General features: G+C 38.4%; 1 protein-coding gene across 12 annotated transcripts in view; it reads left to right on the forward strand.

The window, feature by feature from the left end:
- Positions 1-14,471: 14,471 nt before the first annotated feature.
- The window catches only part of LOC133991506 (transcription factor COE3), a 65,508-nt gene continuing 61,598 nt past the window's right edge, over positions 14,472-18,381 (forward strand). For all 12 annotated transcript variants that reach the window (XM_062429944.1, XM_062429941.1, XM_062429953.1 and 9 more), the window contains exons 1-5: positions 14,472-14,602; positions 14,892-15,048; positions 15,349-15,412; positions 15,683-15,738; positions 17,574-17,647. In XM_062429944.1, the coding sequence (XP_062285928.1) occupies positions 14,472-14,602; positions 14,892-15,048; positions 15,349-15,412; positions 15,683-15,738; positions 17,574-17,647 (482 nt within the window). The remainder of the gene's footprint in view (positions 14,603-14,891; positions 15,049-15,348; positions 15,413-15,682; positions 15,739-17,573; positions 17,648-18,381) is intronic.

Genomic DNA, 18,381 nt, shown 5'->3' on the forward strand with positions numbered 1-18,381 from the left:
AATTAAAAACAGCAATACATGTATCCGGTAACATGTTAAATATAAACAAATGAGGAAAAAACCCTCCTGAGCAACATCTTTAAGGTCTGACTTCAGATGTAACCCCCTTTGTAATTATCAACATTTTCATAAGTAACTGTAATTTATTTACACATTGTTTCTCAGTAACTGTAACGGATTACAGTTACATTGATTTTATAATTAAATTACTTGACGCTGTTACATGTAACTAGTTACTCCCCAACACTGTTTTTAACATATATAAAAATACATTGATCTTAATAATAATTTTGGCTGATATGCTTTTTCCACAAAATGTTCAATTACCTAGTAAGAAATTCCTCAAATGGCATCCAATCCCTTTCCCTCTTTGAAAAATGCAGAATCTATGAATTTGCTAAAGCCTATTTTTATTTTAAAAGTTTAACTGCTGGACACAATATGTCTCCCAATCCATTCTTATTGTTTGTGCATTGGAGGCTTCATATTTCCTCATATCAATTGTGCAAGCTAAATATTAGACCAGGATTGGTTTATGAACATAATTTGTGATGTCACAAATTATGCTCGGTAGCCCACCCCTAAAATTGGGTTTTCAATGAGCACAGAGAAACTTTCCACTTTCAGCAGATGAATGTGGGAAGCATCTTTCTAGTGTTAAACTCTGCACATATATCATTCATCATTCTACATAGTGAAGCTCAAACATCCAACTGTAGGAATATGAGGAAAAGCACATCATTGAGTGGAGGGGGACTTTGAATTCAGCTGGGACAAATTACATTTTCACACCAGGATATGCAATGTTGATTTAAATTGTAGCAAAATGATTCAAATAGACTAAACAAAAAACAGCCGTGCAGCATCAACATTCTTTCCTTTTCTTGGGTTTATGTTACAATTGTAATTTTAATAAGTAATTGCCAACGTTCTTGCAGAGATACAAGTAAGACAAATAGAGGGTTATTTACAAATCATACTATTTATGATAAAAACGTTTTTCTTGTTTGTTTAGTCGATGTTAGATATTCCTAACTCAAAATTGACACTTTACAAGTTCTCTTGCTTGTATAGCATGGTCAGTGGGTGACATCTAGTGGAGAAATGATGTAAATTCAATTGATTTGTGTTGGGTACCACACTGTACAGTTTGTTGCACCTCCAGTAATAATAATAAAAAATATTAATTGAAATACTTTAGTAATTTTCAGCCCTATTTCACAAACCACAAAACAAGGCCTTTTTATTTTTCAGACCTTCATAACTTCTTGGTTTGTAGCTGCCTGACTAATTAATCCATTCAAACAAACACAAGAGTACAATTAAAATGCAACATTACAGCATCAGAGTTTTTTATATATTTTTGAGCTGTAACAATCAGAAATCAATTGCTGAACAGGTCATGGTATTTGTAACCCTGATCTCTTCAGCACTTAATTCCTGTAGTCCTACAGCCTATAGCTGACACACAGATGTCTTGCATATGAATAACAATTTAATAACTATGATAAGATTTGTGTGATTTTGTAAAATGTAGTTTTGGTGAGCCCTAAACCCCATGGGTGTTTATCAACAACACATTTTGAAGGTATCATGGTGGCCATAGTTTTGATTCCTTAATGTGTCTTAGTTGCCCAAGTGCTGTTTAAAAAGCTCTCCCCACCTGCCTGTATCAGCTTCCCGACTGACCTGTGTATATGTGTCGTAGGAACAAATAATCAATTTCTGCATCGCACAATGTCGTAAAAGAGAAAAAAAAGTCAGCACACTGTTGCTCCCAATGCAGATGTTGGTTACATTACATTACATGTCTAAATAGCACTTTCGAGCATCTTTTACTTGGTTTAAGAGCCCCAAATTAATTTCAGTACTAAAGCAGTTCTTTGATTAGATTTTATTTTAATTTTCAGAATGCAAACTATATATTCATTGTGGTTCACCTTTCATTATTACTTAAACTGTTTTTATTCTCATTCCTTCAGTTGGATGTTGGATCTTCACTGCACAGAAGGATTTGTGCATGAGTTGGATGCGAGAAGCCTCACATTCACATTAATCTGCTGAAGAGGGAGTTTCTCTGTGCTCTCCTTAAATCTGAGTTAAAGGAAGGATTTGTGAAACTCATTTAGAAGCCAATCATGGTTTAATATCTGTGATTTGGAAACTTGAGTCCACAGAAGTTAAAATAAAATATAAGATTCTGTGATTTTAAAAGCGTAGATGTCATATGAAAAATGTCTTGCTAGGTAATTGAATGTTTTTCTCGAAAAATTGAGTCAGACACAAATGATTATTCAGGCAAAGTATTTTTATATGTCTTAAAACACGTCTGAAAGGAATCTATGGAAAATTCAGACCGTCAACCAGTCAATATCATGCTAGACTATCAGTAATTTTTGCCCAAGGCGATATTGTTTTCTTCAAATAGATATTTCATTAGGGAACAAACTTCTCATATGTTCTTCTCAGAATCAGTCAAAAAGTATGATATATCTCTGTTTTCGTGAGCATATGCTCAAAATCACAGGACTAAATATATATATACAATTTTATGTCAGCGCTGTGGTGGTTCTTTTTATTTTAGGCTTATTTTTCTGTAAACAGCACTCTCTGATGGGGAGGAGTTGTCAAAAATTGGGAGGAGAAAGATAGCCCATAGGGGCTGATTGTGCAATAAAAAAGTCACATTCCAAAAAATAAGAAAAAAATGGCAAATGCTGATGAAGTGTGGGAATATGTGATATCTGGGCCACATTTCAGTGGAAAAAATAAGATACCAAGAGAGATGCCGTCAATTCATATTTTACTCTTTATCTTAGAATGGACAAAAAATCATCAAAATGTTTGTTTCTTAACCAAATGTTATTGGTCGTAAGTGTTTTGATGACAGTTAATCACCTGCACTGACTCCGATGAACTGTGAACATATACTGTACCTACTACTGTACCTAGTAGTAAGGAGTGGTGATAATATTGTGCCCACAGTGCTTTTGAGCTTTATTTGTTTTCTGTATCTGCAGACTGTCCTGAAGGTGGCAAGTGAATTAACAGGGACGCACCTGAAAGACCTGGACCAAATCTCACCAAAACCTTCTCCACAGTATTCCCAACCTGCACATCCCTCTCATCACTCACACAGCATCCCTTGGGAAGAAGTTGAGCAAAGGCCTCGAGGTTAGTATTGTGTGTGTGTGTGTGTGTATGTGTGTGTGTGTGTGTGTGTGTGTGTATGTGTGTGTGTGTGTGTGTGTGTGTGTGTGTGTGTGTACATACATATATATATATATACACACACACACACACACACACACACACACACACACACACAAAAACATATATATATATATATACACACACATACATATACATACATATATATATACCATATTAATAAAAAGTATATGGTGCACCAGTGTTGTTGTAAAGCCATTATTATTTTAGGAACCACTTGAACCTCTAAACATCCATGACCTGTATATGAGGAGCCCTGCGTAGTTACACACAGCACCAAATGGGTTTGCAATGTTTACTTTGATAGCTTGTGTCGGAGTCTAATGAGGCAGTATTTGTATTATTTGCAGGATACAGCAAGTACAAACACTTGATTTCAGCGTATTAAATACGACTTGTTGTGCAGGCATGTGTAGTGTATACTATAGTAATGGGCTAATCAGAGTAAAAAATATGAAATACACCATTAAAACTTCTGGTTTTGAATTTAACATGCATTCTGAAATGCATCTTTTGTAAAAGCCTAATTAAAGCTGTCTTATACTGAACATTATACTTATAAATTAGAGTGAAGAAATTTGCTGCCTTGACTAATAGTGCACATATTAAAAACAAAAGAAACTCTTTGTATTCACCACAGTGTGAAGGAGAAACATTTGACTCAAGCCTAATTTGTGATTTAATAAACAGCACAGCTTAATTGCTATGTACATTGTATGTTTCACATTTTTACAAGTTCAGTGTTGTGGCAGTGACTGTTTGTGTGTGTGTGTGTGTGTGTGTGTGTGTGTGTGTGTGTGTGTGTGTGTGTGTGTGCGCGTGCGTGCGTGTGTGTGTGTGTGCTGCCGTGCCGTAGCTTCATCAGGTATAAGGAGAGGTGTTGACTTTATTCCGAGCCTCCAGTAACACCACTGACTCTGATAGTTCCCCATCCCTGTGGGAATTCATTATAAGACAGCTAGAGGCTGCTTGTGGATGGTTACTGTGCTGCCCGTATGTTAACTTGTCGCTATCGCGCAAGGCAAACATGTGGTGCAGCTGCTTTCTCTGGCTGTGGGCAACGTGGAGAGATTGATTGGTGAGCCTTCTGTTTTATCCAGGATCAGGGCCACATTCAGTAGACATGGTGCCTCCGGAGAAGCAGCCATTTTCCCCAGAAAATATGGCTCATTACCAGCACAGACAAAATGAAGGTATATTGACTTTTTAACATCTTACAACATACCTATTCCTGAGCCATTTAACAACATGTGTTTGCGCTATCCTGGAAATCTTTACTTCATTGTATTGTCATGTAACTGAATACAAAAACACATCTGATTTTAACATGAGCTCATAATGTTCAAGTTTCTTCTGACAAAAACAAACACTCCTATTGTCTTCATCTATTTCAGTTTATACACAGAGGCATGCACGTAAATACCCATACACATGCATTTGCGCACCGCACACACAAACATACCCTTCCCCCATATTTGGTCCATCAGACAGTTTTTAACACAAACCATTGGCCAGTGGATGTGTCTGTTCTGCTCAGGGGCATAAGCTCTGTCCAGACCCTCAGTCTTTACTCTCTCTCTCACTCTCTCTCTCTCTCTCTCTCTCTCTCCCTCTCTCTCCCTCTCTCTCTCTCACACACACACACACACACACACACACACACACACACACACACACACACACACACACACACACACACACACACACACACACACACACACAGACCCTCACCCTCACAGACCCTCACAGACCCTCACACACAAACAGCAAAGACAAACACAATCAATTATTCAAGACTCTTGTTTTGGCTCATGTGTTTTTTTTTTTCTTATTATTTCTGTTCTGTTGTTTCTATAGCGTCCTCTGGCAAGCTAACAGCTTGGAGGCCCGATGAGTGAGATATGAGGCCTGATGACTTCAGGTCTCACAGTGTATGTCTTTGTAATTTAGATGGCACCGTATAATTTGCATGCACAGCCTTCAACATTGTCTCATTGTCTGAAAAAGATTATCCTTGCGGCTCTTCACAACTGAGGGTCGTCACAGACCTGGCTTGCAAAGACATGCCTTTGTCTCTTCCATTATTTCCCCCATGAGTGGAAATTTTCAGTGTGGTCATTCAGAGTTAAACCTCACACTGAGACACACGCAAGATGTGTAATAGTACACTTGCATTTACTTATTTACTATTTATTTTTCAGTTGTACCTCTTTGTCAAGGCTCCACACCAACACATACATAGCATGTAGTGTATATTTTACATACAGGGACCATCATTCTTCAGTGTGCAAATTTGTGCACTAGATGGCACTATGGCACTTATTATTCAAGGCCAATAGATGATTTCCAGTTTGGAGAATAAGTGTGAGCTGCTGACACAAGTGATTATCACAAAATGCTTGTTTTCCCCATGCTGAAACCATGTTATAAGTATCAAGAATTCAATATTCAGTTATATTCATGAATTAAATGACTGTTTTGACTTTTAATCAAAAAGCACTTTTCTGACTTGGACTGCCACAAGTGAAGTCTATATGAAAATACTGAATTGGAATAGTGCAGATCACTTACGTTTTCTCCAAGTATACTTTGACTGGAGATTTTTTAAAGGCTCAAGTGAACATCAAACAAAATATACTCTCTCAAATCAATGAAAGCAGAAAAGAATCACATGGAGGAGAAATATTATACGTGAATCCTTGCAGCAATGATGTCCTTGTAACAGATCATATTGTAAATAAGATGGGTTAAATTGCACTTGTAGCTTCCCTTCAAACAGTCAGGCTATTCTCTCGGGGGGACAAGAGAGTGCTGCAGACTCTTCCTCTAATAACGCTAGACAATGAGATCCCAGCTCATAACATAGGCCTCCACTATATAGAACAAGTATTGGGGGCTTAGCAGCTAATAAAGTGGCAAGTCTTCAAATCCATGTCAGAAGAGCAGAGTGCCACAGGGACCTTTCATAACACTTGTATGTGCAGGTTCAACTGCAGTGTAAAGGTTACACATCCACATTGTACTATGAGTTGCCTTAAGCCCCACAAATTTCAAGGCTGTGTTTCTTATTTAAAGAAGCAGAACTGAATAATTCTTCAACTCTCCAAAAGATGACAGGCAAAGACAAGAGTGTGGAATGAATGTTTTAGATGCAATATAAAAAAAACTACTGTGTATCCTCTTTTCTATTGAGTGTGCATAAAACAGTGAGAAAATGTAAATCTCTCCCTCAAATTTAATTTGATTTTGATTTTGTTTTATATCTGATAAGCTTGTTTTGCCACATACTTTGCAACAGTAATTTTATTTTTCAAAATGAGCTGAATTTATGATATACTTCAGTGTTGTTAATTGAATCATGCTGCCCTTTGAGTTCACAAAACACAGTCTCAGTAATTAGCCTTGATTGCTTGGTCTGTGTTTCATAAATGGTCTCTCCCGCTTTCTCTCTAGTGAACCTGTCCTTCACTTGAGCATGGACACTCCTCCAGCATTTCCACCCACTTTGTTTGTGAGTCTTTGATCCACAGTATTCCAGTTAAAGTTACACCCATGTGCTGCAAGTTGAAACTTTCAGCATTGTTGCTCAGGGGAACCTTATACCCGTGGCGCCTTCTGCTTTTGTCCTTCCCTTTAGCAACAGAACTCTCCTATGGTCCCGGACAAAAGACTACTCACGACACCATTTTATGATCTTTGTGATGATACCGTTTCCTTCTCCTGCTGGCATGTTACCTCGGTCTGCTCATCTTGTCCAAAATGTTACCGTCAAAAAAACATAATTAAAGGTTCTCTCTTGAGACAATTGTTGATTTGGAGCAAAAGATGATGAGACATATTTTATCTTGAACTGCAGTTTAACTGCAAACACAAAAACTAATTTAAATCAGTTCTCATACAGACTTGTGACTTTTCCTATATGGTGCATAATAAGATAAAAGTGTAAGAACATATGTTACCAGGTTGATAATTGAATCAAAAAAACAGAATTATAATTTCTGTTTTTTTTCTCCAATTATATAGATGTGCACAATCAACTGGACTACACTTGTAACACTCATTGTGTACAGTGGATGATTGTGTTTGTGCATGAAGTGCTTATTTGCATGTTAATTTGCCTGCATGTTAAATCTAATTGAAGTAACATTAAAAAAACTGTTTTCTACAACAACAATATAATTTGGTGTGTAAAACACTTACAGGCAAGAACAACAAATACAGTATATTAAAGTAGAGTGTAGAGTGGTGCAATGTCTTGCCTCTCCAGTCTGTCTAATCACTATGTGAGTGAAACATTCATGGTACACTAGATCAGTTCAATTTTTAATTTCTCAACAAAGACTACATGATGGAACAGATGCTCAAACTTTGTATGTTTCTCGGGAGAGCAAAACTCACTTTAATGGAAGCTATTGGGTACAGAGATTCTTATTGTGTATAAGCCTCATGTTGACTTCTTTAGGCTCCTCACCTATGCACTAAACGTACAGTCGTGGATAAAAAGATGTTCAAACATACAGTGTGTGCATAGTGAGTCAGTCCTCAAACCATGGACTGAATACATCAATTGTTTACATCCAGGGGCACTGAAAACTCAAGTGTGGAACCACATTAGTGATGCACCAAGGTTGCCCTTTGCCTCCATGTCACATTTCAAGTGAAAATTTGACTTGGCATGTTTACATAGGATTTCTTCATCTCCTTTTTAAACCCCTATGGGCAAGCTGAAGGTGAGGGGAACTAAGATTATTATCCCCCATTTCTCTGTGGAGCTTTTCTTTATGCACACCCTCACAGATGTCGACATTTGGTTAGGCGGTGTACATAGAAGCCCCAGATTATCTAGCGCTTCAGGAAGTCTGTTTAGCTAAAGTTAGGAGTGGTTACTTTCCTGCACCTTCCTAATGTGCCCTTGTGTTTTGTAACCTGGGGACCCCAGCTCTTAGTCATACATCTGTGTTAAAGAGTGAGTAAAATTAAATTATTGGTGATTGAATATTGCTGTCCTTTCAAAAACCATAGGTCCTGTAGTTGTAATGATGTTCACATCAATAGGCCCCACTTGTGCAGACGCAGACCTAGTCACAGGAAGCGTAACAGATGGTGTACTATATGTCATAATGCTCTAAAATCCAACAGGAATTGACAATTGAAATCCCACCCTGGAGTTTGCCTCTTTTAGCTTTGGCATAATCTTCTCAGGATTTCAATTGCAAAGTCAAAGAGAATAGTCTAGCACATGGGGACTAGTTATCTGGAGCAAATGCGGTCTAAGGTTGACAATGCAAAGGCTATGTTTATGTGCATCACACTTGCTATACTGAATGTTTCCCAGAGTGCAAGAACATCCTCCCCTGAATTCTATTCCTCTTCCCACGTCCCAGCGCTGCCGTGGAAAGTAGGCCAAGTGAGCACCAGGGCGTTGCTTTTTTAAGATGATCAGTTTGTCAGTGTGTTTTTGTGTGTGCTCAGGACGGCTATTCATGTGGCTTGACTCTGTAGAACAAAGACCAGCATTATACAATTTGCAGCACTTCCAATAGCAAGGAAGAGGGGAGAGGTTGGAAAATAGGGACAGGACAAGTGCGGATGAAACAAAGACAAAATCTGGCTTGTACTCTAATTCATTTACTTCCTCTCTTTTCCACCTCTTTGTTGCAGCAAAAAGGTCCCCTGCCAGTAACACTCCTCTGCAGGATCATACTGTACTCTGGCTGGCATGGATTATTTTTAGCTATTGCTGTGCAGCTTTCACCTTGACTCTCTCTGTCTTGACATCATAATTAACATTTCTGTTAATAGTAACATAGTTCAATATTAATAAGGATCTCTGACTAAAATCACAATTCAGTAGTGGAGTGGTAATGAATTGTTCAGCATTGCTGATATACAGTGTGAAACATATTGCTAATCAGCATCTCTGTAATGATGGTATCCTTCATGTAGAAGTCAAATTGGAGGTATTGCTGCAACATGTAGAAAATATATATTTGGATGTGAGTGACTGTAGAATTATTTGGCTCCTGCAGGTGTGGGCCAGTATCACTAAAGGCTGGCAATAGCTTCATTCCAGAGGTCAGCGGGCAAATTAAAGTTCTCATGAGTGCTGAGGCAAAGGCTGCAGCTTGTTTGGTCATGCACACAGCACTTGCGCTCTAAAAAACACACACAGAGACACACACAAGGTTAAAGCTGATGCCTCCCGTTTTGGAGGCCACATTGCCCGATGCAACATGTGCCCTTATCATAGTTACTGATGAGATTTTTAAATGGCCTTTTAAAGTCAGATTTTTACTTTTTTTCCCTGAGTGGCACAGTCCGTTTGGCATTAAATTAAAAGTTAATATGTTCCGATTTAGAGCTGAATAATCAAATTTTCCTCACTGCCATCAACGCCACTAAGAAATGTGTGTCGGCGTGATAACTTTTTTTTTTTTTTTTTAATAAAGAATTTCAGATAGGTCCACAAAACAGTGATGGACACAATGAAGCCGTTGCTGCATGAGAGCGATGGTATCCTGGGTATTTGGTCATGTGTATTTTGGTCTAAATTTCCAGGGGATATTTTAGATGTTAATAGCCCTGAAGTGGTCTCGGTTTCTTATTTAATTTCTCTCGCCTTCTTTAAATGTAATTCGCCCACAGACTGCGCCGCGAGGCTCTAAACCGCGCAGAAACTCTCTCATCATTTCCACAGCAGAATGGAAATGCAAATTGTGCGCACGGGCAATGCCCTTGACAGAACTCACCACTGCACACAATTAACATGAGCGCGCTGACAGAAGTTAGTGACGAAATGTGAGGTCACACCAGCTGTGTGTCTGACACTAATATGGTTGTGTTGATTGTCAGACAATCCTACATGAAACGCATCAAAAAGATAGTGGACTGTCCAATAATGAATAATAATAACAATAATAAAATTCCATCTTGTGCGGTAAATTAAATCAAATTCAAATGGAAAACAATGACGCGCTCTGCTCTCCATTACCCCTCAGCTCCACAATTATGCATTTTGTTTTATTTTATTTGATCTTATTCTGGACAATGGGTAGCAAATATTTTAGAGTTTTCTCACCAAATGTTATTTTGAGAATGATTGGGAAATAATTTGGCCTGCACAAAAACAACAATTTTTGTACCCCCGGGGGTTTACGAGGGAGGGGAGGGGGGTGTTAGATAAACCTATGTTGAGATTTAGCTATCTTGTCACAGAAGAACACAGCTGCCTCATATCGACACAATGATCTCAAGTGTAACCAACGAGGGGCGCTGTCCGTCTATCAGCCATAACTACTTGACACGAACAGCCTACATGATTGATCTCGCCACTCTTGACAATTTGTTTTTACCCCTATAATTAAAAATAACGCGTAAACTGCATTTTAATATGATGTTTGGATATGTCACATCAAATTTCCGACGTGCGTTTATTATGACAAACATTAAATATCTTCTGGAAACAAAGTTTGCACGGAAGCGTTCATTGTAAATTAAAAGATAATGTCGATTCATGAATTTTTATAATTTAATTCTCCAAATAAAAAAAAAATCTATTCATGTTTCATTTTATCACTAATGAGAAGAAAATGTCTGTACATAAATTTAGATTTAAGCTGTTAAAAAAAATAAATCTACAAGTGACAGAAATGTTGAAATAAGGGCTACAGGCCTACATCTCCAAACTACATTTGTTTTGCGCAAAAGCTTGCACATGTCCCAAGAACATGAATAAATCATGCATATTCCAACATATTTTAAAGTTCCACTATGTTACACAAAATAGTATGGGTCTAAACAATAGAAAGAATGAATAAACAATGTGAGATGCGTTGCTGTAAACAAACATCATGTGGGCTGATTGCTTATTTGTGGCTCATATAGAATTTGGACTAGTGCGTAACTGTAGGCGTGATTAATATTTAATCGAAAAAAGACCACTTCAAAACGACCCCTGTGTTAAAGCCGTGAGCAAACTTGCCTGGTGGGTGCTAATACGATTTATTTTTTTCTCCTTTTGCCAATCAATCCATTAGGAAACAATGCAGGTGAGCACAGTGAAAAGTGTTGTCCCAATAAAGTGCATCGATGGACAGCTGGGCAGCGGCCGGCTGATTGACTTTGCCTTGACATCTGGGAGGCCCGCTGGCCCCTGGCACGCGTATAGGCTGATGTCGCCATTTACATGCAAATTTAAGGAGATCATGAGGGCCTCGCCCCGTAAATTCACACACAAAAAAGAAGACGTCACCCTCAATACGGAGGAGGCTCGTCCCGTCGAGACGGGAGGTCTTCGAAGTCACCGTGTACAATTTTATTGGGGGCCACGCGTCCCGAGGAGTTTGGTTTTATATCAATGGTCAGGATCCAAATCTTTGGGGGTTCATTCATTGAGATCACTGAATGGAAGAATGAGATATCAGGCCCCCGTGTCATCAACTGGTCATTTAGACGAGCATTCAGCCTGGCTCAATGCGGCCAAGATGCTGCACTTGTTTCTCTACTTGTCACCCATCACTTACCTCATGTGTGCTGTTGAGAAACAGGCTTTTTTTTTTTTTTGGGGGGGGGGGGGGGGGGGTTGAGATATAAGAAAATGTGACTAAGATCCTCTAATTCTGCGCTGGTGCAAAGTTTGCACACATGCAGTCACTTTTATTTTGATGTGTGCTGTATATGATATTCATTTTTGATCATTACTAACATTTTCACCTAATGATGGAGAGCGCATTTTCCACGGTGTAAGCCCACCACGCAGATGATCCCACAGAATGAGCTGAGACGGATTCAGGCTCCGCGCCTCAGTGTGTGGAGCAGCTGACTCCCTCTCTCCACGTCCAGATGGCTCCTGCACACAGATTTGCATTCATTTTCCTCTAATATCTTCTGAAATAGCGGGGCAGCTGCATTTGTTGTCAAATACGGTTTAAAACTCCCTTTCAGGACAGCATCGTTACCTACGTGACGGGTGTGGAGATCCATTTTCCCTCTCCAGTCAACAGTATCAGATCTAAGAGGATTTGTCTCAAAGTCTCCTAATTTGATAATCAGATTTAAATCGCCTTGGTGCGTGTAATCAGGGGTTAAGTTCTAATAAGCGACTTGAAACTGTGCAAAAAAAGCACAGTGAGTTCTGTGCAAAAAAGATATTTGCAATCTCAGTAGAACAGACAAAACATTTATACACAATGCGTCTCGGTTTGTTTCATGTAAGAGAAAAAAAGATAACATTTTAACAAAGAGTTCTCCTTTGAGTTCTCCTTGATATTTTTCCCCACAAATTGAAACTTTGATTCCTCTTAAATAATATAAAAGGTAAAAAATCCACACCCTCATTTTGTGACTGGGCAATTTGGCAATAGATTGTGTAGAGGTGAAAGCAACAGCTTATAATTCACTTATCTTTGGCAGCAGCTATTAACCCTCAGCACCAGCTAGATAGATTGCTCAGGATATAGCACACATCTCTCTTCCTCGCACCCTCCCCTCTCTCCCTCCATCCTCTCCTCCTTTTCACCACTAATGAACCGAATTGCATGCTTGCCCCTCTCGGACAGAGTCGGACATGTAGGCAGTTGTCTCTTTAAAAAATGATTAAGATGTTTCTGATTATTACTGATTTTTACGGGATGTGCGTGAAATAAAGAAGACACAGGACCATGGATTTCCTGAAGTTTGTTTTAATGTCATGAGACAGTGTGGCTCTGATTATTTTAGCCCATTGAAAGAGGTCACAAGATCTGACTTTATCTTCCGCAAATGGCACAACGATGTGATTTTTTATGACATAAATGATATGGAAGCTGAACAACTATGTCTGATTTTTAAACTTTGCTCATACTTTATGTTTACCGTGATAAAGAAAATAAATGATCTGCTTTACGACACACAGCCAAGCAGAAAAAAACATTTTCCAAAAAAAATTCAATAAAACTTCATTTAAATGAATACATTCATAATCGTGTCTGATTCTCTGAAATCTGTTATATTAATTACATTGTAATTACAATAAAAATAACCCGCAGCCGTAGAGTTAAAAGAAAAAATCACAATCTAACTATATGCCAGTTATATGAAGACACATGATCTGCCATTAGTGAAATATGATTTATGGCCTGTATTCATATAGAGATGCTTTCGATCGCTGCATTACTGAACTAACCATCTCATCAAGTCAATTTGTAATAATCATAATGAAATTTAAACGAATAACAATATCAAATACTATTCATTCTAAACTTATATAATTAAACCTTTCACGGAAATTGCATCATTAGGCCGGCTAAAATTAATAAGCTCCGAGAAAAAGCTGAACTCTGAGTTATTATTATAAGTATGTATTATTATTATTTATTTATTTTTTTCTCCTCATTATGTGTGATGGTTACACCCAGATGAATTTTCCATATCATTAAAAAAATCAAACTCACCACATATAGGGGCCTAAGCAAGAGGAAAAGTGGAGCGAGTGAGTGTTCTCAGGCTGATGCACTACAGGGCTGCAGCCGTACAGTGGAGCGCCACTGCTCGACAGGAACCGTCAGAGCTCCATATATGGTCATAACCACGCCCATTCAGCGTCATATTCTGACAGCGCCTCTCCCGTGGGTTTAGAGTTTTGGCTCCCGGGAAAGATTTCAGTCCTCGGGGAAAGAGGGCTTAGTTTTGCATGTTCCCATCCATCCTGCACGACGCGAAAGGGCCCCTTATCCACCTCTCCTGTGTACTAGGAACACCTCCACTGGTGATCAGCCTTTGCCGGTGTTTGTCTTGTGGAGAAGCAGCAGCACCTTTTTACAGGAGTGGGTTTTTTATTCAACAAGAAGTCCTGAAGGTTTTGGATGCGGTGCTTCAGGGATGTGGGCACTTTGAGAGCAGCATCACCCACAAACACAAACAACTGCCATCGATTTTTCTGTGAATAGCACACAAAAAAAGAGAGAGAAAAAAAGAAAAAACAAAGAGGAACAATAGCAACACAAAAAAATCTTGTCTATTGAACAATTCACTTTTCCAGTCTGTGGATACCGCTCTAACTAAGTACAGCACTTTGAGAATTGTTCACATCGGACGGACTGAAGAGGGAGGCAAGACCTGTGGACCGGGTTTTCCCTCACAAGCCTGAATCGGCTGTCGCTACTTATCCCGTGAAAAAAAAAAAACAACCCTGAAGGATAACACGCTTGGACGTTTATTTCCCTAATTTCACAGGAGGCTCTTTTTCACGCAAATTGTTCTAAATGTTTGGGATTCAGGAAACTATACCGCGGGGTGGGACGACGATGAAGGAGGAACCGCTGGGTGGACTGAACTCGGTCCGCTCCTGGATGCACACAGCTGGGGTGGTGGATGCAAACACAGCCGCCCAAAGGTACGCATGCCAAAAGCATCTGATTTTTCTCACGCATTCCCTCCTCATCATATCGACCCCTCAATCCCCTGAATACTCTGTATCAATTACGGTCTCCCAATAAATGCCCCCCCTTCGGCTTTCCCTTCTTTCATTACATCAGATTACCCATTATTGTGACAAATCAAGAAATCTCCCCCGTACTCAGGCGTGCTTCTGCATCTCCAATGTTTTCCATCAGCTTCTCCATCATCTAGTATCCCCGGTGTCCGGTGCTTAACCGAGATGGTCTCTTGTTTTCTCCCCGCAGCGGTGTCGGCTTGGCACGGGCACATTATGAAAAGCAGCCCCCTTCCAACCTCAGAAAATCCAATTTTTTCCATTTCGTCCTGGCGCTGTATGACAGACAGGGTCAGCCCGTGGAGATCGAAAGGACAGCTTTTGTGGACTTTGTGGAGAAAGAAAAAGTAAGCAGCGTATTTTAGAAATACACGCACCCCTGTACATAATCAGCATCGAAATTATGTTCTGTTAAATGGCAATGGGTTACTAAGGGGAAGCCACGTGTAATATTGATTTTTGGAAAAACTCAATTCGTTGATGACAGACAGTCGTTTTTAAGAACTAAAGCTGTTTCTCTTCTTTTGCACATAAACTATATAAATGCACATATATATATATTTCCAACACAGAGACATGTGGCAATGATAGGTGTGTGTTTTGTTAATGCTGATTTTTTTTTATACTATAACTGTTGTCTCCTGCAGGAACCAACCAGTGAAAAAACTAACAATGGGATACATTACAAACTACAGTTATTGTACAGCAATGGTGAGTTCAACTATTCATTTTTATTCTGCAGACACGTGCAAATATATCAAACACAAGTTGATCTGCATGCATAAAACTAATGATAACAATATTAATAAATATCCAATATTGTAATTTTATAAATGCAATCAGAGTCTGAACTCTTTATATTTTCATGGCATGTCACTTAACTTTTTTTCTATATATTTTATTTTGCTGGATTTCTTTAAAAAAAATTTAAAGCCAACAGTTCCTTAAATTTCACAAGTGCTCCTCTTTCTCTCTCCCCAGGTGTCAGAACAGAACAGGATCTTTACATACGGTTAATCGATTCCATGACGAAGCAGGTAAGCTGCTGTTACACTTGTTTTTACGCACAGTCTAACTCTGCTCATATCTCATAACAAAAAAAAAAAGAAAAGAAAAGAAAAAAGAAAAGAAAAAACCTTAACACGCCGTGCAAATTGTCACCCATGAGATATGCACCAAAAAGAAAAAAAAATCTGCTCACAAAATGCAGTTGTGGCACAAAATAAAATCATATTACCAGTATAACAAGAAGAGACAGCTTCCATCTTGACTGTTTACGTTTGGCCATATCATATTGCAAGACTCTAAAGTCAATTTTACTCAGCCAGAGTTGAGCTTTTTTGCAGGCTCAGTTTGTCCAGCATTAAAATTTAAACACGCCATCTGCTCCATATGATCTGATTTGACTCTCCTGCAAAGAGTCAGAGGTGAAACACATTTTTAAAAATTTGCATTAAGTATTATATTAATAAACATCAATATTAATATTTTTGCAGAGGTGCGGTTCATTCATCTTCCTCACATATATTTTGAGTGACTTTTAACCTATGGAGCCCAGGGCGCAAAATGATTAAATCTTCAAGAACATTTTACCCAAACGCACAGGTTTATAAACTTAATTATAATTAGGGAAATAAAACCAGGCACCGTTATTTCAGCTCTCCACCTCATGTTTTGTTATTAAACGGAGGATTTAGGTGGAGCCTTCTGAATAGAGCCGTGAAGCCTGGGCCACTGGTCACAGACAACATTCCTGTGCGAATGATCCGAGTCAATGACGCAGAACAAGCAATTTATGGATTTCTGTTTCTACAGCTGCAAATAGCGACATAAATCAAACCAATATAGATAATCGCCGGCTTCCCAGAAAAAAAAGAAAAAGAAGAAAAAAAAACATCAGGTCAAGTAGGACAGCTTTCAAAAAGCGAGAGAGTGATGTGACCTGGTTCAGATATGTCACTTTTTCAAAGTCACACTGTCATGGCCTGAAGCGTGCCAGGAAAAAAAAACAAGATTGGAATTATTGATGGCAGAAAATACATATAATTCTAATTTTTTTATTGTATTTTATTGTTATTGTTGTTGTTTTTGTTCTTAAAAAAATGAGTCAATAATGTTGTGCTTTGCTTGCGTTTGCACTTGGTGCCGGTTCAGTATGAGGGAGTAAAGTGTCTATCCTTAGAAATGGAAGAAGGAGGGAGGGATCGAGGGAGGGAGAGAAGAGCGGCAGAACTGATAGCTCCACGCCATCTGTTTCAGCCAATGCTCAAAAATTACCCAACCGTACCGCCAGACACCGCTTTTTATCCACAGAAAGATCATTGTTAGCGGCTCAAAATAAACAACAGATTGCCCATTAACACTTTCCCCCAAATATCCCCAGATTATAAGCATATTGATGACACTTCTATTGGATCTCTCCTTATGAAAATCTCTTTCTGTGTCTATCTGTCTGAGCCCCAGGATATTATCTAGATTAATACATAAAATACAATTCATTATTGTTATTATATTATCATTACCAGTAATTTTTTCATTATATTTTTTCATTAGCTGCCACAAAAAAATATTGTTGCAATTATTATTAGCAATAGTTCTTTTTGTAAATGTTTATTTGTGTAGATGTCTTTGATATTGATATTAATTCATATAATTTATACTGGGGGATTGCTTTGATTATTTTAACCATGTTTCTTACCTAACCTTTGCACTCCTCTAATATATTCTGTTGTCCTAACATCATGTGTATTCATGCCCTGATTTATTTTATTAAGTGCAAAAGTGGCAGACACATCAGTGTAATTATTTGTGAATTTGTGAGAATGATGTGTGCTTTAGGGATGACTTATTTCCATCTCATTTCCTTTCAAAGGCCATAATTTATGAGGGCCAAGACAAGAATCCAGAAATGTGCAGAGTTCTTCTTACTCATGAAATTATGTGCAGGTAAGCTAAAACTATTATTATTATTATTATGTTGTTGTTGTATTTTTGTTTGTTGTTGTTTTTTTGCTCTGTCCATTTTGCAGATATAGGCAAAAAGTAATTCCCTCCTCTCAATAAGTTTTGACACTCATGATGTGATGCAGCAATCCAGACTGTCCTGTGGTCGTTCAGCAACCACAGAGAGCTGCTGTCATTTCTAACTTTGATATGATGTGATTCAACTTTGATATGAATATGACAGTGAAAATTTACTGACAGTCTTTTTTAGTGAAGGGAGAGTGAATGTATAATAAACAGTCATTGACACAGTGGATATGTTTTTTTTATTTTTTATTTTTTAAATATTTAATGTATTTATTTTTCTGTTCTAAGAATCCTATATAAGCCTGCCAGAGACAATGTGTTTTCTGTTAAGTTATGCATACACACTGCATGCCATGCATCAGTTTTTTTTCTCTCTCTCTTTTGAGTCAGTTCTCGGTTGATCCCACCTGTCAACAATGATCAGCGAGCCTTTTAGCGTCATTTAACCACATAAATCTCCACTTCTCATATTCCGCTGCTATTCAGCGGTGTCATTGATACTAAAAGGAAAAACGCCTTTTGTTGTTATTGTTGAGCTCAGCATGAGCTTTGTGAACATTGAATTTGGATACTGTCGGTTAACCTCTCCTTTGTTACATCGGGGCATTGTTCAAGTTACTGGTTGAGAGCAAGTGCAGCATGAGAGCTGA

This window comes from Scomber scombrus, chromosome 12, assembly GCF_963691925.1.
Source record: "Scomber scombrus chromosome 12, fScoSco1.1, whole genome shotgun sequence".
Classification (NCBI taxonomy): domain Eukaryota; kingdom Metazoa; phylum Chordata; class Actinopteri; order Scombriformes; family Scombridae; genus Scomber; species Scomber scombrus.